Source organism: Erpetoichthys calabaricus, chromosome 3 (assembly GCF_900747795.2).
Source record: "Erpetoichthys calabaricus chromosome 3, fErpCal1.3, whole genome shotgun sequence".
NCBI classification, from domain to species: Eukaryota; Metazoa; Chordata; class Cladistia; order Polypteriformes; family Polypteridae; genus Erpetoichthys; species Erpetoichthys calabaricus.
Window position 1 is genome coordinate 120,000,675 of NC_041396.2, and position 23,865 is coordinate 120,024,539.

The 23,865-nt window shown below is 40.8% G+C and overlaps 1 protein-coding gene across 4 annotated transcripts in view; it reads left to right on the forward strand.

Annotated features, from left to right (window-relative positions):
* fam120b (family with sequence similarity 120B) overlaps window positions 1–23,865 on the forward strand; it is a 318,887-nt gene that overhangs the window by 192,124 nt on the left and 102,898 nt on the right. For all 4 annotated transcript variants that reach the window (XM_051924265.1, XM_051924264.1, XM_051924263.1 and 1 more), the window contains one exon: window positions 9,254–9,356. In XM_051924265.1, the coding sequence (XP_051780225.1) occupies window positions 9,254–9,356 (103 nt within the window). The remainder of the gene's footprint in view (window positions 1–9,253; window positions 9,357–23,865) is intronic.

The window sequence follows — 23,865 nt, forward strand, 5'->3', positions numbered from 1 at the left end:
CCGTCGCGCCTCCACCTCCCAGAGTGACGGACGGGGCTGGACGGTGCTCAGGCGCGGAGGGTGGAACGGGGGGAGAGGGGAAGGACGCCCATTCCGCCCCCTCTGCCATTCTAGCCTGCTGATTTCTTAGTCATCTCTTAGTCATCGTTCAGTACACACTGCCTGCTCATGTGCCCGCCCCCAACTCCTCACCTGAGTCGCTTTCGTGTCTGCTACAGTCCACATGCACTTCTGAGCCATGTTGACTTATCATTGTTCTTTGCGGTTTCGGCTGCTTTTCTATATATAATCCACCAAGTCACCCAACCATGGTAGTAGCGACAGAGGGTGTGTACAAAGGGCAGGGACTTAATCGGTGCGAGCGTATGACCCGCACTTACTGGGAATTCCTCGTTCGTGGGGAACAATTGCAAGCCCCGGTCTCCATCACGAATGGGGTTCAACGGCTTAGCCACGCCTCTCGGTGCCGGGTAGACACACGTTGATCCATTCAGTGTAGCGCGCGTGCAGCACCGGACATCTAAGGGCATCACAGACCTGTTATTGCTCAATCTCATGTGGCTGAAAGCCACTTGTCCCTCTAAGAAGTTGGACGCCGACCGCTCTTTTGTCGCGTAACTATTTAGCAGGAGGGAGTCTCGTTTGTTATCGGAATTAACCAGACAAATCGCTCCACCAAGAACGGCCATGCTTAGTGAATTGTTGGTGGGCGTGGCTCTATCTTGCGTGCGTCTTGCTTGCCATGGATTTAGTGAATTCTTAGAGTTGGTGGGCGTGGCTCTGAGTTGTCGTATCCCATGGTCCCAGAGTTGGTGGGCGGGGTGCTGGTAACAGGCAGGCGTTCTCGTCCCATGCTCTTAGAGTTGGTGGGCATGGCTCTGTGAGTTCTCGTCGTATCCCATGGTGTTAGAGTTGGTGGGCGGGTCTCTGTGAGTTGGTGGGCGTGGCTATGTCGTGTGTATCCCATGGTTGTCTTGTGTGCCCTGTCGGCTGCTTAGTGAATTATATATGTAGATTGTTAAGGATAAGATTGAGCAACACATGGCAAAAACAGTTTTACTGAGCAGTCAGCATTGGTTCAGACAAGGGAGGTTTTGTTTTACTAACATACTATCTTTTAGAAAGCATTTATAAGGTCCCAAATAAAGTGGGCTTCAGACACAGAGGTGGGAGTTTAGGATGTACAGTGGCATGCAAATGTTTGGGCACCTTTACTTAAAAGGTCTGTTACTGTGAATAGTTAAGTCAGCAGAAGATGGAACTAATTACCAAAAGCCATAAAGTTAAAGAAGACACATTTCTTTTCAGCATTGTATGCATGATTAATGTATTATTTTTGTTTTGTACATTGAAAAAACGAAGGGGGTGTGCCATGCAAAAGTTTGGGCACTCTAAGATATTTGAGGTCTCAGATAACATTTACCAAAGTGTCAGACCTTAATTAGCTCATTAGAGCTATGGCCTGTTCACTGTCATCGTTAGGAAACCCCAGGTAAAGCAAATTGCAACACTGTATAAATTCTAAATCCTTGTCCTAACAATCGGCAACCATAGGCTCCTCTAAGCAGCTGCCTAGCACTCTGAAAAATAAAATAATTGATGTTCACAAAGAGTACAAGGCTACAAATAGATAGCAAAGTGTTTTTAGGTAGCTGTTTCCTCAGTTTATAATGTTATTAAGATGTGGCAGTTGACAGGAACAGTGGAGGTCATGTTAAGTTCTGAAAGACCAAGAAAACTTTCCAAAAGAACTTCTAGTTGGATTACTAGAAAGACAACTAAAAACCCCTGTTTGACTGCAAAAGACCTTCAGGAAGATTTAGCAGACTGTGGAGTGGTCATGCGCTGTTCTACTGTGCAGTGACACCTGAACAAATATGACCTTCATGGTAGAGTTAGCAGAAGAAAACCTTGCTCTGTCCTAGCCACAACATTCAGCACCTAAAGTTTGCAGATGAACATCTAAACAAGCCTGCTGCATTTTGGAAACAAGTCCTGTGGTCTGATAAATTCAAAATAGGTCATTTTTGGCTAAAGTATGCAAAGGTATGTTTGGAGAAAAAAGGGTGCCAAAATCAAGGAAATAAACACCTCTGCCATTATTAAGCATGGGAGTGGATTGATCATGCTTTGTACTTGTGTTGCAGCACAGGAAACATGTCATTGGTAGAGGGAAGAATGGATTCAAATACAAGCAAATTCTGGAAGCAAACATTTCTGTAAAAAAAAAAGTTGAAGTTAAAAAGTGGATGGATCCTACAACAAGATAATGATCCAAAACACATCTCAAAATCTATATACCTCAAGAGTCGCAAGGTGATGGTTTTTCCTTGCCCTCACAGTCCCCTAGCCTAAACATCATTGAGAATCTGTGGATAGATTTCAAAAGAGCAGCGCATGCAAGACGTCCCAGCAATCTTGCAGAAATAGCCTTTTGCAAAGACGAATGGGCTAAAACCCCCCAAGTAAGCTAGCCAAATAAAGCATTTACAAGCTGTGATACTTGTGTTTCAAATTACTGACCATGTGTGGTGCCTAAAATTTTGGTTCAGGCCCTTTACATTTCTTGGTATTTTGTACCTGTGAATGATGGAAATAAAAATGTAGTCTTAAAAATATTAAATGTGTCATCTTTAACTTTATGCCTTTTGGTAATCATTTGATCTTCTGCTCAACTATTCACAGTAGCAGACATTTTAAGCAAGGGTGCCCAAACTTTTGCATGCCACAATTAATAAAGGAAAGGTTTTCAGATGATAGTAAGCAAGTAGACTTAAGTATCCTTGGAGTCCATAAAATCGTTAAAGTGGAATCTGGACAGAATTCATATTGCAGCAGGAATGTAGCAGGTGAAGTTTATTGTAGATCAATGTTAATTTTTACTTGCAGGGTGTAAATAATTATAGATGGTAAACATATGGTTTATTTGGCAATTACTAAAACCTGAGAGTGCACCATATAAGACAAATTGTATTCATATTGGACTCAATGTTCAAAACATCACAGTTTATAGAAGCAATTGTGAAGGTTAATAGGATGCTGGCATCCTGTAGTAGCACGATGTGATGAATACAAGGTAAAGGGGGCGGTGAGGAGAGAGAATGCATTTAAGCTATAACACACACTTGTGAGGCCTCATCTGGAACATTTTGATAGACAATAGAAAAAATGAAAACTGCCAATTCAACATGAGAAACTCTTAATAATCTTTCCCAAACGTTAGATGGTCTAATACCCCATCCCATGTATAAACCATCCTCCAACCTAAACACCCGGTCTGCCTACAACATTCTTGGTGTAATCCAGAAAATCTCATTACAAGACTTTTACAGCATTTCTTGGGAAATTTGTCAGTGATAAACCACAATATGCAGCACTGTGCAACCTTACGAAATGTCTCCTTGGTGAATATATTATTAAAAACTCTAGAGAGTAGAGCAGTTTATGTTCCATACATTACATTCAGGATGCAGAAGTAGGTAGTCAATGAATGAGTCCCTACCAAAGATCCTTATTCAACACTGCGAAGGAGCTGGGATTATAACCCGCAAACCTCACTGAATTCATGCCATCTTGAGTTCTACAAAATCACAGCAATGTTCAAACTTTGCCAAACTCTATAAAATGAATTGAAGTCAATGAGGAAGTATGAACAACACTAGTTATGAGTGGATTATAATGATAGTGGTCTTAAGTGTCCCTGAGGGTTAGGGAAAAATCTGCCAACTATGTTGGACTGATTATCATTGCCAAATATGTTAGGCAGCAATGCTAAGCCACCATGCCCAAGACAACAAAAGACACTCACTGAATGAACACCACAGACAAAATACAATAAAAGGCCACAAACTAGAAATAAGTAAATAAAATAAGATCATTACACTCGCCAAGCTCCAATCTTAGGTACACATTGATCTTGCCATGAAGTGGCAGCTGGGAGCAGCTCATTCATTCCATTGTGTGAAGGTGGGAACATCTTTTTTGTTTCTCATGTATCTGTGCAGATGCTTTGCCCTTTCTTATCCATCACGGAGAAGGAAGAGTCATGTGAACAGTAATAAATCTTTTGTTTATATTATTCCAAAGCATGTCCTGTGTTTTCTGATGGAGTGGAAGGGCTTCTTTAAGGCTCAGTAGCTGAAACAGCATTTTGTCTTTTTTTTTTTTTTCTCCCCCTCGTGTGTCTGCAACCCAGTGATGGCCACGTTGGATCTGATCTTACAGCATACATGCCTCAAAGGTCTGAGCATGGCTGCTACAGCTCTGTGAGATCACGCTGGTCTCACAAAGCATCATAGGGTGCTCAGGGGGGGGGAAACGTTCGCCTAAGCCAGCCACGTGGAAAATTTCCAGGAAAATATCACTGGTGAACATGGCATATTTTTTGTTTAAAAATTTTTTTCCAATTTTGCTGATGAACACTGTAGAGGAGGAAAAGAGGAAAAAAGATTAAGCAACAAATGGGAAGAAAAGAGAAAAAGCTTAGCTATGAAATGCCAATATGAAATCTAAACAACAAAGAAAAATCTTTCTTTCGTCTCCTCCCTTTAGAGCCACAGTGGCTGGAGGTTTTCATTCTAACCATCTTCTTCATTAGTGACCAGTTTTTGCTGCTAATTAACTTCTTTTGCCTTAGTTTTAATTAACTTGACTCAGGCCCCTTAGTTGTCTCTTTTTCTTTAATTAGCAGCCAAACAATAATGAGACGCAAAACAAGCCGCCGCATGACCAGCTGTGCCAATCACACAATTTTTGAAAATAAAGGTGATGGTCTCAGTAAGGTCGAACGCTCAGGTCACCAAAACATTTTGATGGTGCTCTTAAAAAAAAAAAAAAAAAAAAAAAAAAAAAAAAAAAAAAAAACAGAAAAATCAACAGTTTTGGAAATGTCTGCTGTGGTAGAATGAGAGCAGCAACAACACATGGAATCAAATAATGAGTTTAATTAACAGCAAGAATCAGCTTCTCATTAAGAGATTGGTTGGAGTGAAATTGGTTGGAGTTTGAAATCTCAGTTTAGCTGGTCATCTGTTGGCTTGTTTCACATTTCATTTCTGTTTGGCTGCCATTTAAAGTAGAAAGGAATAAATTCAGAGGACTGAATCCTTAAAAACAGGGCTATTAAAAAAGGGAAAATTTAATTAGCAGTGAAAACTGGTCACTGATTAAGAAAAGGGTTAGAATGAAAACCTGCAGCCACTGTGGCCCTACAGGCCAGGAGTTTGACACCCCTGCTTTAGAGGCTTCCACAGTGGATCATCTTTTTCCAAATCTTCCTGTCCTCTGCATTTTGCTCTGTTACACCAGTCACCTGCATGTTCCCTCTCACCACATCCGTAAACCTTCTCTTAGGCCTTCCTCTTGCCTGGCAGGTCTTTCCTTAGCATCCTTTCCCAAATATACCCAGCATCTCTCCTCTGCACATGTCCAAACCAATGCAATCTTGCCTCTCTGACTTTGTTTCCAAAACGTCCAACTGGAGCTGACCCTCTAATCTACTCGTTCCTAATCCTGTCCATCCTCGTCATAGCCAATACAAATCTTTGCATCTTTAACTCTGCCAACTTCAGCTCTGTCTCCTGTTTTTGGTCAGTCCCACCATCTCCAACCCCTCTAGCATAGCTGGTCTCACTACCATCCTACAGACCTTCCCTTTCACAATTAAGATGCCCATCTGTCAGAAATTACTCCTGACACTCTTCTTCACCCATTCCACCCTGCCTGCACTCCCTATTTCACCTCTCTTACACAATCCCCATTATTCTGTACTGTTGATCCCAAGTATTTAAACTCATCCACCTTCACCAACTCCACTCCCTACATCCTCACCATTCCTCTGACCTACCTCTTATTTACAAACATTTATTCTGTCTTGTTCCTACTGACCTTCATTCCTCACATCTCTAGAGCATCTCTACACTTCTTCGGAGTCTCTTTAACCTGTTCCCTACTCTTGCTACAGATCACAATGTCATCAGCAAATATCATATTCCACAGGGACTCCTGTCTAATCTCGTCTGTCAACCTGTCCATCACCATTGCAGATAAGAAAGGGCTCAGAGCTGATCCCTGATGTAATCCCACCTCCATGTTAAAATAAATCTGTTACTCCTACTACACACCTATCCACTGTCACACTTTCCTCTAAAATATCTTGTTCAACTCTTGCATACTTCTCTGCCACTCCGGACTTCCTCATACAATACCACAACTCCTCTTGAGGCATGCTGTCATATGCTTTCTCTAGGTCCACAAAAATGCAATGCAACTCCTTCTGGTCTTCTCTATACTTCTCCATCAACACCCTCAGAGCAAGCATTGCATCGGTGGTGCTCTTTCCTGGCATGGACCATACTGCTGCTCACTAATCATCACCTCACTTCTTAACCTAGCTTCCACTGCTCTTTTCCATAACTTCATGCTTTGGCTCATCAATTTTGTCCCCCTGTTGTTACTACAACTCTGCACATCCTCCTTTTTCTTAAAAATCGTTAACCGTACACTTCTTCTCCACTCCTCAGGCATCCTCTCACTTTCCAAGATTACATTAAACAATCTGGTTAAAAACTCCACTGCCATCACTCCTAAACATCTCCATGCTTCCACAGGTGTGTCTTCTGGACCAATGGACTTTCCATTCTTCATCCTCTTAATAGCCATCCTTACTTCCTCTGCTAATCTATTGCACTTCCTGATTCACTATCACCACATCATCCAACCTTCTCTCTCTTCCGTTCTCTTTATTCATCAACCTCTCAAAGTACTCTTTCCATCTGCTCAACACACCCTCCTCGCTTGTGAGTATGTTTCCATCTTTATCCTTTATCACTTTAACCTGCTGCACATCTTTCTCAGCTCAGTCCCTCTGTGTAGCCAGGTAGTGCAGTTCCTTTTCTCCCTCCTTCATGTCCAGCCTCTCATACAACTCATCGTATGCCTTTTCTTTAGTCTTTGCCACTCTCTTCACCTTACACCTTATCTCCTTGTACTCTTGTCTACTTTCTACATCTCTCTGACTGTCCCACTTCTTCACCAACCTCTTCCTCCTTTTCTTCCTTCCTCTGTCCAGATGTCATGCCAAGCACCCTTCTTGCTGTCACCCTTACTACTTCTACTGTAGTTGCTCAGCTGTCTGGTAACTCTTCACTGCCACCCAGTGCCTGTCTTACTTCCTCCCTGAACTCAACCTTGCAGTCTTCCTTTTTCAGCTTCCACCATTTGATCCTTGGCTATGCCCTCACTCTCCTCCTCTTCTTGATCTCCAACATCATCCTACCGACCACCATCCTATGCTGCCTAATTTCAGTTTCCCCTGCCTCCACTTTGCAGTATTTATTCTCCTTCAGATTGACCCTCTTGCATAGGATATAATCTACCCTGTGTGCATTTTTTTCCACTTGTACGTCACCGTATGTTTCTCCCACTTCTTAAAATACATATTCACCACAGTCATGTCCATCCTTTTCACAAAATCCACTATCATCTGACCACATCATTCCTCTCCTTGACACCATACCTTCTCATCTCCTCTGTTCTCTTCACTAACATGTCCATTGAAATCCGCTCCAATCACCACTCACTTTCCATCACTTCATCCAGCTTACTCCAGAAATCTTCTTTCTCATCCATCGCACAACCAACTTGAGGGTCATATGAACTAACAACATTCATCATCACACCTTCAGTTTCCAGCTTGATAATCATCACTTTTTTCACCTCTAAAACACTCTTGACATACTGTTCCTTCAGAATAACCCCTACCCCATTTCTCCTCCCATTCACACCATAATAGTACAATTTGAATCCACCTCTGATCCACCTGGCCCTACTCCCCTTCCATTTATTCTGTTACACGCACAATATATCAACCTTCCTTCTCTCCATCACATCAGCTATCTCTCTCCCCTTACCAGTCATACTGCCAACATTCAAACGTCCTACCCTCAGTTCCATTCTCTTTATCTTCCTCCTCTCCTCCTGCCTTGGGACACGTCTCTCCCCCCACCCCCCTTGACCTTCTTCAGCCAACAGTAGCCCAATTTCTGCCAGCACCCTGTTGGCTAACAGTAATTGGTAGTGGCCGTTGTTAACCCAAGCCTTTACAAATCCAGTATGGAAATCTGTATTTTTGTCCGCATATTGATCTGGCAAACGTTTACACCGGGCACCCTTCCTAACGTAACCCTCCCCATTTATCTGGGCTTGGAACCGGCACAAAGGAACACACTGGTTTGTGCATCCCCTGTGGCTGTGTTAAACAGAAAAAAAATACAAACCATTAAAACAATGCAAAAAGAAGCACATGATCTAGCAGAGAGAAATCATAACTTTTTGCTGGTTTTGCGAAAGATGTCAGATAGATAAAGGTACGACTAGCTGACCTAGAAAACCTTAAATGAACTAACAAGATAGTTATGAAGAATGTTTATAAAAACCATGTTGTGGAAATTTTGTTTCATATTCTTGTATGTGTCTGCGGTGGGTTGGCACCCTGCCCAGGATTGTTTCCTGCCTTGTGCCCTGTGTTGGCTGGGATTGGCTCCAGCAGACCCCCGTGACCCTGTGTTCGGATTCAGCAGGTTGGAAAATGGATGGATGGATGGATTCTTGTATGTCATTTTGTTTTTATTCTTTAAGAATTGCAAAGGTAATGGGCTGTTGTTTGTCTGTAAAACATAGTTGTGTAATGCCTGCTTTTTGTTTTTGGAATTTATTTAAATTGCTTTAGAGAAAGTGACAAAAAAAGGAAATGTCTAAGCGTGTAAAGCCAAGACACAATCACCTTATGAGGTTTGTTTTGTTAAAAGATACATATGAAGGTGTTTGTTTATGCGCTGTTTTAAGTAGTATGAGACTGTCATTTTAAATAATGATAGGTTAGGCACAGTGCATAAGCAGATAAGGGCTGGCCTCATAGATAATAAAAAGGTAGAAGTACAATGTGTATGGAAAAAAAACCACTCTGCTCCCCTCAAGTGTTACAGAAAATGTCTTAGAAAATAATTCTATGTAAACAGTAGGAATCCATGGTACATATTCAAGAGCTTTCACCTTTGAAAAGGAACTTCATTTTCAGTAGTTACTCCTTCTAGCCTGTAACTACAACAGCACAATTTAGCTTTTTTTTTTTTCTTTTTGTATTATAATACCCATCTCAATTTACAAAACACACATTTTATTGTTGTAGCCAGTTTAGATATTAGTAAAAAAATATATATTTTCTTTTGACTATTATATATTTTATTTTCCACAGATTAACTGGATTTCACAATTTCATGATCTAAAAGTGCTTATCCTTAAAGCATGTGAAAAAAAAGGAAGGATAATTCAAAGCAAACCCAGAAAACCATTAGCAGGTTAGTATTTATTTACTAATTCTGACTTATTTATTGAACTGAAATATATTGATTTTGTATTAGATGAATGAATGGATGATTGCATGTAAATAGCCTACAGACAAAGGCAGTCACTAACATTCTTTTAACTTTTAGTTTTGATTGTCTCATTATTAATTCTGTATTTTTTATTTATTTACACTCTGTGCCAAAGTATATTTTAATAACAAGAAGCATTTTATATCTCTTATATTTGCAGTATGTAGTGCTCCAGCATAGTAATAGTCATTTATGCTGGTATGTTTTAGATAATTACAAGAGGTCAGGAGTCTTGTAGCAGTGTGAAAGTTTAAAAAAAATTGGAACAGCTGAGGCTCTGTGAGTGTGCATAAGCATGTGGCCCTGGGGAGTGTTTACTGGGGGAATTGGGCTAATCATGCTTGCTCATGACTTTCCTTATTGACACTGTGCCGGTTGTAATTAACACTTGAATCCCTGAAGCCTATGAAAAAAGTCAAAAGACTTGAGCTCTGAGAATTTTGTGTCTCTCTTCAGCTGCTTCATTGGGGGATACGATAGCAGGCTGCTTACTGCTTGTGCTGATTGCCTCATTTGCAAAACAAAGATGCTGATGGAGAGTTGCAAAGGAATTTAAGATGGCCTGGTATTATGAATTTTTTTCATAGTCTCCAGGATTTGTAGTGTTAAGTCATATGTACCCATCGAGCATAAAGTAGGCTAAAAGGAAGTAAAAAGAGTAAATGGAAACAAGGAAGTAAAATCAACAAGGAGAGGAATCGGCTTAGAACCAGTGGATGGTGGATAGACTTTAAGGTTAATCTTCTTTGGAGTAAATGACTGAATCTGTTTGTGGTGGTGTTTGCCCGTTGTTTGTAGTGAACACGGCAGTGATATCATTTGATGCTGAAACATCAAATATCTTTTTGGTTTTTCTTGAACTTGGGTCATATTTTTAATCATTAGGGCATAAGGATTATTAGAGCAATTTAAATCTTGTAGTTTTTTCAGTCTCTGAGAAGAGATGTCTTTATTTTGAGACTTTAAAAGTCTTTGTGTAAACCCTTTGTTAGGATCCGTAATGTAAACATTAGCATGGACTGGTTTTTATAAGGGTGTCCACCCGTGAATGCAAAAGATAAGGAGCTGTTGATCCTGCATGTGTTTTAAATAGTGGTGTCTTGCTTTTCTTGTGGAAGTTATGATGTCTTTTAGTAGTTAAGTAGTACTTATCAAAAATACAAAGCACTGTGCATTACAATGGCTTTGCTCTTGCGTAAAAGCAATAAAGAAGTACTTTTTAGCATCTTGAACCTGGCTGCCCTCTGTCTGTGCTTGTAGTTTTTCATCTTGTTCAACTTGCCTTCTATTTCTAAAAGCTTGGGTGTAAGGACTGTTTAGTGTTAATGAAATCCTGTACTTTTCTGACCAAATGAGAAGAGATGTATATAATTTCAGAACATATGTTTTTTTATTTGAACAGGTTCATGTATGGTCACGTGCCCGAACCACCTCAACTGACTCCTCTCAATGCGGAGGAGCAGCGACTCAACTCCGAGTCTCGCTCCCAGATAACTGAACTCCTCACCCTATCTCTAAGGGAAAGTCCAGCCACCCTGCAGAGAAAACTAATTTTGGCTGCTTGTATCCGCGATCTTGCTCTTTCAGTCACTACCCAAAGCTTGTGGCCATAGGTGAGGGTAGGAACATAGATCGACTGGTAAATCGACAGCCTCGCCTTTTGGCTCAGCAACTCTTATCACCACGATGGACCGTTGCAGAGCCTGCATTACTGCAGATGCTGCACGGATCCATCTGTCAACCTCCCGCTCCATTCTTCCCTCACTCGTGAATAAGACCCCGAGATACTTGAACTCCTCCACTTGAGGCAGTAATGTGTTTCCAACCCGGAGGGAGCATTCCACCCTTTTCCGGCTGAGAACCATGGCCTCGGGTTTAGAGGTGCTGACTCTCATCCCCGATGCTTCACACTCAGCTGTGAACTGCTCCAGTGAGAGCTGGAGGTCACTGTCCGATGAAGCCAACAGAACCGAGATTCTGAGGTCACTGAACCAGACCCCCTCCGCTCCTTGGCTGCGCCTAGAAATTCTGTCCATATAACTTATGAACAGAATGGGTGACAAAGGGCAGCCCTGGCGGAGTCCAACCTCAACAGGAAACGAGTCTGACTTATTACTGGCAATGTGGACCAAGCTCCTGCTTCTCCTGTACAGGGACTAAATGGCTCGTAACATCGAGCCTTGTACCCCATACTCTTGGAGCACACCCCACAGGATTCTTCAAGGGACACGGTCGAATGCCTTCTCCAAATCCACAAAACACATGTGGACTGGTTAGGCAAACTCCCATGCTCCCTCCGGGATCCTGGCCAGGGTGTAGAGCTGGTCCAGTGTTCCACGGCCGGGACGGAATCCGCATTGTTCCTCTTGAATTCGAGATTTGACCATCGACCGAACTCTCTTCTCCAGCACCCCTGAATAGACCTTACCGGGGAGGCTGAGGAGTGTGATCCCCCTATAGTTGGAGCACATCCTCCGGTCACCCTTCTTAAAAAGGGGGACCACCATCCCGGTTTGCCAGTCCCCGATGTCCATGCGATGTTGCAGAGACATGTCAACCAGGACAGCCCCACAACATCCAGAGCCTTGAGGATCCCAGGGTGAACCTAGTCCACCCCAGGAGCCCCACCACCTCGGAGCTTTTTAACTACTTCGGCCCCTGTTATGGATGGGAACCCCCCTCCCCAGGAGACTTCCAGCTCTGCTTCCTCTAATGAAGACATACTGGTAGGATTGAGAAGATCCTCAAAGTATTCCTTCCACCGGTCATTTACATCTGCAGTTGAAGTCAGCAGGGCCCCATCTCCAATGTACACAGTGTTGGTGGAACACCGCTTTCCCCTCCTGAGGCGCCTGATGGTTTGCCGGAACCTTCTCAGTGCTGACCAAAAGTCGTTTTCCATGGCTTCCCCAAACTCCTCCCATGCCCGAGTTTTTGCCTCTGCAACAACCGATGCCGCCCCACGCTTGGCCCGCCGGTACCCCTCAGCAGCCTCCAGAGTCCCACTGGTCAAGCAGACGCGATAGGACTCTTTCTTCAGCTTGACGGCCTCTCAAACCTTAGGTGTCCACCACCAGGTTCATGGATTGCCGCCACAAGAGGCACCGACAACCTTGCGGCCACAGCTCCATTCTGCTGCTTTGACAATGGAGGCTCGGAACATGGCCCATTCAGACTCAATGTCCTTCGCCTCCCTCGGAATGAGGTTGAAGTTCTGCTGGAGGTGGCCATTAAAGATCTTTCTGACCGGTTCCTCCGCCAGACGTTCCCAGCAGATAATAATATAGATAATTTTTATTATCTATACTAAATTGAACAGTTTAAGTGTTCAAATTATTTGCTTCATTCAGCACTTCCACTTTTCTTGTTGAAGAAAACATTACGTTGGTATGTTTATTTTTGATTTTTGAAAGTGTGACTTAATTGGATTTTGTAGCTTCTGCTTGTAAGTACACAATTTTCAGTTTCTGATGTAGAATCTGTTGATTTATTCTATGCCTTTTTGAAATCTGTTCCTTTTCTGAATGTGGGTGGTCTTGTATTTTATGCTTAGTACTCTGTTCTGTGGTTGGACTTTGGTGAAGCTTTTTACATGTCTGGAGCCATGTCTTACAGGGGACTGTTGTCATGCCATTTATTCAGACACGCCTCTTGAACTGCCTTTGATCACACTTTACACATGTAGCTTGTCCCTAACCTTGCCCAGTTGCAGATATGATTAATTTGCTGTCACATAAGGCTATTATTGAATTATTTACAAGTGTAGTGAGCAGGTTCTTAACTTGTACTCATTGCTCTTATTTGAATTTTACAAGTATTTATTCCTGTACTTTTTCTTGGCTTCACTTAGAGAGCTTATGACAGCTACTTTGATTTTTAATGTTTGTTTGCCTGTTTTTGTTTTTTTTCCCGCCCGGTGTTAAACTGTTTTTTCGTACTTTTTTCAAAGTCTTAACCTTTATAATTATTTTATGCTTTAGTCACAGTCCTCATCTTCTGTTTCCTAATTCCTTATCTGTGTACACTGCCTATAAAAAGTATTCATGCTCTTTGGAAGTTTTCATATTTAATTTTTATACAGTATTGTATTTGAGTGATTTCAATCATATAAATTGATAAATATTTTATGTCTTTTTTTGTAACTTAGACAAAGCAAATGTAATATCAGTGTTTCAGGAGACATGTTTTACTTCATTGATGAGAAGAACAGTGCTTTGATGCTTGCCTAACCAACCCCCCAGTCTTTAGGACTGATTCAGGATGTGAAATTTATAGTGAGGAGGGTGGAGCATCAGACAAGCTTGGCAGGGGTTACTGTGTTTGGACTTAAAGCCTGTAAGCCATCCACAGCAGGAAGGCCATAAACTGACTAAACAGAGCAATTGGGGGGTGATTTGTACCTGTGTGCTTTTATAGGTAACTGGTCAGGAAGGGAGTGAAAAATTGCGTCCACCTGTGCATCCTTGGCTGTTCCTGCTTTCTTAATATTTTGGGCATTTTATCAATAATACATAATTAAATGTGCAACTTAACTCCTCCCTGTTTCTTTACTTTGTCTAATTGCCTGAGGGTACAGGTGTAGAAGGGAAAATGGGAGGAAGTGCTAAAGTAGATGATCACAGAGTGGTAAATGTATGGGATGTTACATGTTTTATTAAGGTCTAAAGAGTATAAAAGGGGAAAATACGGTCACCATAAGGAAACACAATGAATTTAATTAGACTTTTTTAACACTGAAAAGATTTTTTAATGTTAGAGTGAAAACAGATCTCAGCAAAGTATTCTAAATTATTTAAAATATAAACACAAAATAATTAATCACAATGAACATTTGCCTGCAACTCCAGCCTTGAGTCTACATATAATGTTGTATGCATCTATCTAAAAAGTTTTATACTCAGTTTGTGGATTATAGTAATAATCACTTGCACGGAGCGCTCACCCAGATTGAATGTTTTTGTTTGTGAAAAGTTGTTTGGTTGATTGTGAAAAGTGCATGCTATATATCGGTTTAAACACACCCGGCAAGATGGAGGAAGAGCCTTTCAGGGACGCCTGGAGTGCTTCCGGTGCAAAGGGCAGCACTTCCACCACACCAGGAAGTGCTGCTGGAAGAACGTCACAAGGCACCTGGAGCACATCCGAGTAGAAATAAAAGGGGCCGCCTCCCTACAATCAGAGAGCTGGAGTCAGGAGTGGGAGCAGGACAAACCTCCCGTGAGGAGAGGAAAGGCTGCCACGGACATTGAAAGAGAAGCCCGAAAGAGGGGTGATTGGTGCTGGGAGCACTGTGTATTGTGCGGGACTGTGTTATTTGTGCTTAACTCTTTTAGGGCTAATTTTTTTTTTTGTTTTGTTTCTTTTCTCCCAGGGCTGAATATTTTTCTAAAAACTAACTTTTTTTAAAAAAAGAACACAAAGCAATTGAAATCAACAAAAAATATTTCCTTTTGACAAATGTTACTGTCTTGCATGTTGTATGAGCCTGCATACTCTGATTTCACATACATATCACATACATTTTACACAGCAAAGTCTGATCTCGCTCAAAGCAGCCAATTTCAGTCATTGCCACATTGCACTACTTACAATACGTGTTGCTTTGGTGCCTACTTTTCAATTGTCTGTTGCTGCACTTTCTCACATATATTGTTAGTGTGTACTGTAGAGAGACAAGTCACCCGTTTGCCATCGTGCCATGCCACTGCCACCAAGTTATCCGCCCGCATAAAAACTGTATTGTCACCTCTTTTCATCTTCAGCCTGTCTGGCTTCAACTGTGAAGCCATGTGTATCCTGTTCACCCTCACTGTGCCACAAGCTCCAATTCCTCTCCTCTCTAGCTCCATGAACAATTCTGGGCATGTATAAAAATTGTCCAAATGTACACAACATGACCCAAATGTTCATAGCCCTGAAGCAGCTCCAGCACAACCTGACTTGTCAAGGGACAGTTCTCTCTTTGAAAGAAATACTTTCCTGTATATGTAATTACTTTCAGGCTGAAACCAGTGTTTGCTTCTGCCAGTACAAAATCCTTTATGCCATAATTTGTGGGCTTGTCTGGCATATATTTGCAGAAAAAAAGGTGTCCCTTTTATCATAGATTCATGGACAGACAAATCACAGCCAGGCTGATAAAATTGTTTCTATGTTGGTTCCACAATGTAACTTTATGCATGATGTTATAGCCTGGCTCACCCCATGGGATTTGCTTCTGTTTATTACAGAAGTGAATAAAACTTTGCAGGAGCACGTACCTATCATCACCACTGCATAACCTGTCCAAAGCCAACAGGGGACAAAGAACGTTTGGACCAATGCTCCCTGAAGTTATATCACCAGTTCTGTCCCATCTCTATTTGTAATGCCACAGCGCGCTTCATCTCGTCTTTTGTTATGGGTTTCCACTTTGAAAAACGAGAATGCGATGCAAGCACAGCCCGCGATTCAAAAAATTTCTCTGCCTACCTGTTTGTCTCGTCTGACAGTAGCTGAAAAGCAGCATCAGGAGAGAGCAGCCTGAAGTAGTCCAGCAGCGGGTGATCTGTCGTGTCCAACAGCAAGCCATGCCGTCTTGTGAAGTCCGGTAACTAGTTCGGCACCTATGGATCAATGTCTGTGTATTCCTTCCACGCGAACCTTGCCGTAGATGCATCGGCTGCGCAAATGCACTCATCTGGCAGCGGATCAGTTGGCGTGGCATCGGCTGGTGTCCGATCAGCTGATGCCGGCTTCTCACTCTCTTGTTTGATCTCCTGATCACTGTCAATAAAATCCGATTCTGAAAAATCAGAGTCCGACTCCGCGATAATGCGCAAAACATCGTCTGCCGAGTGTTTTCTTTTCTGCACTCGCTTCGCTCCCTTGTGACATGTCGATGCCATCTTGCCATTGTTTACATTTCGCAGCTCACGCACACGCAAGGATTAGTTGCCGAGTCAACGAGTCTAGCATTCCTCCAAGCACAGAGGGAATGCCTGCGACGTGACAGTGAGTTTTGTCGCCATTAACAGCTGATTGTCGCCCTCTATCCCTGGATGTCGACAAAAGTCGACATCTGCCCTAAAAGAGTTAAATAAACGTGTTTTATATAAAGATGTGGTCTCTGACTGGTGGTGTCCGGGCAAGTCTCACAAAATATATATATATTAGTGCTGGGCGGTATACCGGTTCATACCGAAAACCGTTTTTTATTTTTTTTATGATAAGGATTTTTCTTATACCGCAACACCGATTTAAATTGCCTAAACGACTTTCGGAACATGGCGCAGCGGGAAACTGTTTAAGTGGGGACCTTTTTCACTGCTACACCGCTAAACACAGATTTGTTGCACTAGGGCTCTTTTTCACTGCTACACCACCAAATAGTGGGCGGGAGCATAGGTATGCCACGCGGTGAAAATGGACAGAGAGCATTCCGAAACTGAACTAAAAGTTGAACATGATGAACAGAAGAACTTTTGCCGAAAAAAAGGAGTCACGTCCGTCGTCTGGAGATTCTTTAGTTTTAAAAGGTCAGATGTGTAAATACTGTTTCTATACTACTGGATAATACTGCAAGCCAAGTTGTACTTGTTTTTGTACTTGCTAGTGTATGTTTTGCTTGTATTCATCCTGTGCTGGCGACTCGTTCAGAGATGGGCGCAACTCTGAATGGATGGCATAATTAAACATGTATAACGAAAATATTTTTAAAGTTTTAAACACTCTGTCGGCTAAGTTAATAACTAGTTTTAATTTCACAAAGACGTTTATCGTGTGGTGATTGGTAATGTGGAGAAAGAAAAAGGAAAGATAGGAACTGGGGTTTTGGTAGAGAGCAGGAATATCATGAAGTGAATGGATTCTGTGCGGTGATTGCTGCAGGCGCCTGCTCTTAGTGCGGAGGAAGTCAGTTTAAGAAGCGTAGTGATTAACGACTGGGTTGGGGAACACTTAACACAAAGTATTTGATGTGCTGCATTAACTTGTGACGGGGTTTGAGAAAATCTAGTAAATTAAACATTGATTTTAGGATGAAGTTTAGTTTACAACATTCTACTTTAATTATAAAATAAACTATGAGAATTAAGTGGAAATGTCGACTTTAATCTTGACATAGTCAACATGTCGAATTTATTCTCGACATATAGTTTGTTTTTTTCTTCCGTGTCCATTTTTTTTTCTTCTTCACAGTGGCCCTAATGCGCTTCCGTAGGGCTATACCACAAACAGCATTATAAATGCAAGTTGCAGTTTTTATTATTTATGTATATAGCTTAGCTTGAAGCCAGGTCCATATTAATGCAGTTTGCCTAAATGATGGTACAGTTGGTAAGATGTCATCACCAAGTTGCACTTGTTTTATTTTATTTTAGTTTGGTGAATACTGTGTAATGCACCTGGGCTTGAAGCTTTGAAGTAATGGTGCAACTATCAGTAATACTATTATGTATTTTATTGTTATTATTTATTAGTTTAAATATTATGCAGTTTAATGATGGTAAAATTGTTTAAAAAGTCACTTTAATATGTCAGTGGACAGAGATTGTTAACATTAACAGAAAGTGTAGTTGGTTTACAAAAAATATTTACTATTTATTCCTTTTCTAAGACGTGTTCAGTGCAATCCAACTTTTGACAAACACCTCTGGATATTTTACTAAGTCTAAATGCCTCTTTGGATGGTTGAAAATATGTTGTCAAAATCATAGTTTAAGCTTTTGCAAAATTTGTTCAATTAAAGGTTCTATATTTTGACTGCATCTGTCATGCAATGTGATTCCTTCTCTTTAGTGCCACCCCCTTGAAAACTATCACTTTATGGGGCCAAGCAAACCTGGATTAATACTTGTGTGCACATTAAAATGTCTTTTTGTACGATGTACAATTCTCATAACAGTCTAATAGGTTATTCTTAGCCAGTCTACTGCAGTAATTGCAGTGGAAAATGTGGTTAACATCCACTCATGCATGGGGAAAAAAATACCGTCTAATACCGTGAAACCGGCAGAATTTAAAAAAATACTGTGATATAGAATTTTGGTCATACCGCCCACCTCTAATATATAGTACTGTGCAAAAGTTTTAGGCAGGTGTGGAAAAATGCTGTAAACAAAGAATGCTTTCAAAAATGGAAGTGTTAATCATTTATTTTCATCAATCAACAAAATGCAGTGAATGAACAAAAGAGAAATCTAAATCAAATCAATATTTGCTGTGACCACCCTTTGCCTTCAAAACAGCATCAATTCTTCTAGGTACACTTGCACACAGTTTTTGAAGGCTTCGGCTGGTAGGTTGTTCCAAACATCTTGGAGAACTAACCACAGATCTTCTGTGGATGTAGGCTTCCTCACATCCTTCTGTCTCTTCATGTAATCCCAGACACACTCGATGATGTTGAGATCAGGGCTCTGTGGGGGCCATACCATCACTTCCAGGACTTCTTGTTCTTCTTTACGCTGAAGATAGTTCTTAATGACTTTGGCTGTATGTTTGGGGTCGTTGTCCTGCTGCAGAATAAATTTGGGGCCAATCATACGCCTCCCTGATGGTACTGCATGATGGATAAGTTTCTGCCTGTATTTCTCAGCATTGAGAACACCATTAATCCTGACCAAATCTCCAACTCCATTTGCAGAAATGCAGCCCCAAACGTTCAAGGAACCTCCACCATGCTTCACTGTTGCCTGCAGAAAGTCATTATTGTACCGCTCTCCAGCCCTTCAACAAACAAACTGCCTTCTGCTACAGCCAAATATTTCAAATTTTGACTCATCAGTCCAGAGCACCTGCTGCCATTTTTCTGCACCCCAGTTCCTATGTTTTCGTGCATACTTGAGTCACTTGGCCTTGTTTCCACATCGGAGGTATGGCTTTTTGGCTGCAACTCTTCCATGAAGACCACTTCTGGCCAGACTTCTCCGGACAGTAGATGGGTGTACCTGGGTCCCACTGGTTTCTGCCAGTTCTGAGCTGATGGCACTGCTGGACATCTTCCGATTTTGAAGGGTAATAAGCTTGATGCGTCTTTCATCTGCTGCACTAAGTTTCCTTGGCCGACCACTGTGTCTACGATCCTCAACGTTGTTCGTTTCTTTGTGCTTCTTCAAAAGAGCTTGAACAGCACATCTTGAAACCCCAGTTTGCTTTGAAATCTTTGTCTGGGAGAGACCTTGCTGATAGATAGATAGATAGATAGATAGATAGATAGATAGATAGATAGATAGATAGATAGATAGATAGATAGATGCAGTATAACTACCTTGTGTCTTGTTGCTGTGCTCAATCTTGCCATGACATGAAACTGTCTTCCACAACCTCACCTTGGAAGCAGAGTTTGGCTGTTCCTCACCCAGTTTTAAGCCTCCTATACAGCTGTTTCTGTTTCAGTTAATGACTGTGTTTCAACCTATGTACGTGTGACATTGATGATCATTAACACCTGTTTGGTATAATTGGTTGATCATACACCTGACGATAGATAGATAGATACTTTATTAATCCCAAGGGGAAATTCACAATCATTCACAATTCATAATCCTACAAAATTCCTGACTTTGTGCAAGTGTACCTATAAGAATTGATGCTGGTTTGAAGCATCAACATATACATATATATGTATACATATTATACATATATATATATATATATATATATATATATACAGTATTTATAGAGATAGATATATAGATATAGATAAAGATATGTATTATATGTATGTATATTATCTATATATATATATATATATATATATATATATATATATATATATATATATATATATATATATTATACATACATACATATACAGATGCTGGTCATAAAATTAGAATATCATGACAAAGTTTTGTAATTCCATTCAAAAAGTGAAACTTATATATTAGATTCATTCATTACACACAGACTGAATTATTTCAAATGTTTATTTCTTTTAATGTTGATGATTATAACTGACAACTAATGAAAGTCCCAAATTCAGTATCTCGGAAAATTAGAATATTGTGAAAAGGTTCAATATTGAAGACATCTGGTGCCACACTCTAATAAGCTAATTAACTCAAAACACCTGCAAAAGCCTTTAAGTGGTCTCTCAGTCTAGTTCTGTAGGCTACACAATCATGGAGAAGACTGCTGATTTGACAGTTGTCCAAAAGACAACCATTGACACCTTGCACAAGGAGGGCAAGACACAAAAGGTCATTGCTAAAGAGGCTGGCTGTTCACAGAGCTCTGTGTCCAAGCACATTAATAGAGAGGCGAAGGGAAGGATAAGATGTGGTAGAAAAAAAAGTGTATAAGCAATAGGGATAATCGCACCCTGGAGAGGATTGTGAAACAAAAACCATTCAAAAATGTGGGGGAGATTCACAAAGAGTGGACTGCAGCTGGAGTCGGTGCTTCAAGAACCACCACGCACAGACGTATGCAAGACATGGGTTTCAGCTGTCGCATTCCTTGTGTCAAGCCACTCTTGAACAAGAGACAGCGTCAGAAGCATCTCACCTGGGCTAAAGACAAAAAGGACTGGACTGCTGCTGAGTGGTCCAAAGTTATGTTCTCTGATGAAAGTAAATTTTGCATTTCCTTTGGAAATCAAGGTCCCAGAGTCTGGAGGAAGAGAGGAGAGGCACAGAATCCACGTTGCGTGAGGTCCAGTGTAAAGTTTCCACAGTCAGTGATGGTATGGGGTGCCATGTCATCTGCTGATGTTGGTCCATTGTGTTTTCTGAGGTCCAAGGTCAACGCAGCCGTCTTCCTGCTGCTGACGAACTTTATGGAGATGCAGATTTCATTTTCCAACAGGACCTGGCACCTGCACACAGTGCCAAAGCTACCAGTACCTGGTTTAAGGACCATGGTATCCCTGTTCTTGATTGGCCAGCAATCTCGCCTGACCTTAACCCCATAGAAAATCTATGCGGTATTGTGAAGAGGAAGATACAATATGCCAGACCCAACAATTCAGAAGAGCTGAAGGCCACTATCAGAGCAACATGGGCTCTCATAACACCTGAGCAGTGCCACAGACTGATCGACTCCATGCCACGCCGCATTGCTGCAGTAATCCAGGCCAAAGGAGCCCCAACTAAATATTGAGTTCTGTACATGCTCATACTTTTCATGTTCATACCTTTCAGTTGGCCAACAGTTCTAAAAACCCTTTTTTTTGCATTGTTCTTAATTTGATATTCTAATTTTCCGAGATACTGAATTTGGGACTTTCATTAGTTGTCAGTTATAATCATCAGCATTAAAAGAAATAAACATTTGAAATACATCAGTCTGTGTGTAATGAATGAATCTAATATACAAGTTTCACTTTTTAAATGGAATTACTGAAATAAATCAACTTTGTCATGATATACAGGTGCTGGTCATAAAATTAGAATATGTATGTATGTATAATATGAATGTGTGTGTATATGTATGTGTGTGTGTGTGTATGTATATATATATATATATATATATATTAGGGGTGGGCGGTATGACCAAAATTCTATATGACGGTATTTTTCTAAATTATCCCGGTTTCACTGTATTCGACGGTATTTTTTTCCCCATGCATGAGTGGATGTTAACCACATGTTCCACTGCAATTACTGGCCAAGAATAACCTATTCCACTGTCAAGAGTATTGTACAAAAAAAAACATTTTAATGTGCACACAGGTATTAATACATTTTTGCATTGCCCCATAAAGTGATAGCTTTCAAGGGGGTGGCACTAATGGAGAAGGTATCACATTGCATGACAGATGCAGTCAAAATATAGAACCTTTTTATTGAACAAATTTTGCAAAACAAACTATAATTTTGACAACATATTTTCAACCATACAAAGAGGCATTTAGACTTGGTAAAATATCCAGAAGTGCTTGTCAAAAATTGTATTGCACCGAATATGTCTTAGAAAAGGAATAAATAGTAAATATTTTTGTAAACCAACTACACTTTCTGTTAATGTTAACAATCTGTCCACTGACACGTTAAAGTGACTTTTTAAACAACTTTATCATCATTAAACTGCATAATATTTAAACTAATAAATAATAACAATAAAATAAATAATAGTGCAACTATCAGTAATAATACTATTACTTCAAGACTTCAAGCACAGGTGCATTACACAGTATTCACCAAATTGAAGTAAAATAAAACAAGTGCAACTTGGTGATGACATCTTTACCAACTGAACCATCATTTAGGCAAACTGCATTAATCTAGACCTTGCTTCAAGCTAAGCTATACTGGGAAGAAAAAAACAAACTATGTCGAGAACAAAGTCGACATTTCCACTTTATTCTCATAGTTTACTTCATAATTAAAGTAGAATGTCGTAAACTAAACTTCTCCCTAAAATCAATGTTTAATCAATTATTTAATTTACCCCGTCATAAATTAATGCAGCACATTAAATGCTTTGTGTTACGTTCCCCGACCCAGTGGTTAATCACTACGCTTCTTAAACTGACTTCCTCCGCACTAAGAGAAGACCGCAATCACCATACAGAATCCGTTCACTTCATGATATTCCTGCTTTCTGAAAATTTAGAATGCTAAGATAAATACTTGATATCATTTTCATGATGAAATGCATTAAAGCAGGTATTACACATGCACGGTAGTGAGGCGGTAGTGCTGCTCCCTTGCAGTAAGGGGTCCCCAGGTGTATGTTCAGTGTAGAGAACTTTATGGCAGGTGTGACGATGCTCCAAAAAACTGGATGTATGAATAGCTATCGCACGGGTTTAACTTAAATATTGTGTAAATGTTGGGTTTGTGATCTGCTGGTCGGAGACACGAACACAGAATTCAATGCATGTTCTTCTGAGCGGGCTATCTTTATTGCATACATGCGGTCTCTATCTGTCGTACCAAAACCCCAGTTCCTATCCTTCCTTTTTCTTTCACCACATAACCAATCACCACACGATAAACGTCTTTGTGAAATTAAAACTAGTTATAAACTTAGCCCACGGAGTGTTCAGAACTTTAAAAATATCTTCGTTATACATGTTTAATTATGCCATCCATTCAGAGTTGCGCCCATCTCTGAACGAGTCGCCAGCACATCGCAGGATGAATACAAGCAAAACCTACACTAGCAGGGTCAATATAGCACAACAAAACCCCACATCCTATATGACTTTGAAAGGAAACTGAAGCACGGCGAGTAAACCCACCAGAAAAACATGCAAATGCAAGGCAGGCACGCCGCCGTGCCCCCATATGATTAATGCATGCTTTAATGCATTTCACCATGAAAATTATATTAAGTATTTATCTTAGCATTCTAAATGTTCAGAGAGCAGGAAGATCATGAAGTGAATGTATTCTGTGCGCCAATCGCTGCCGGCGCCTCCTCTTAGTGCAAGAAGTCAGTTTAAGAATCAATTAACACAAAGCATTTAATGTGCTATATAACTTATGACGGGGTTTGAGAA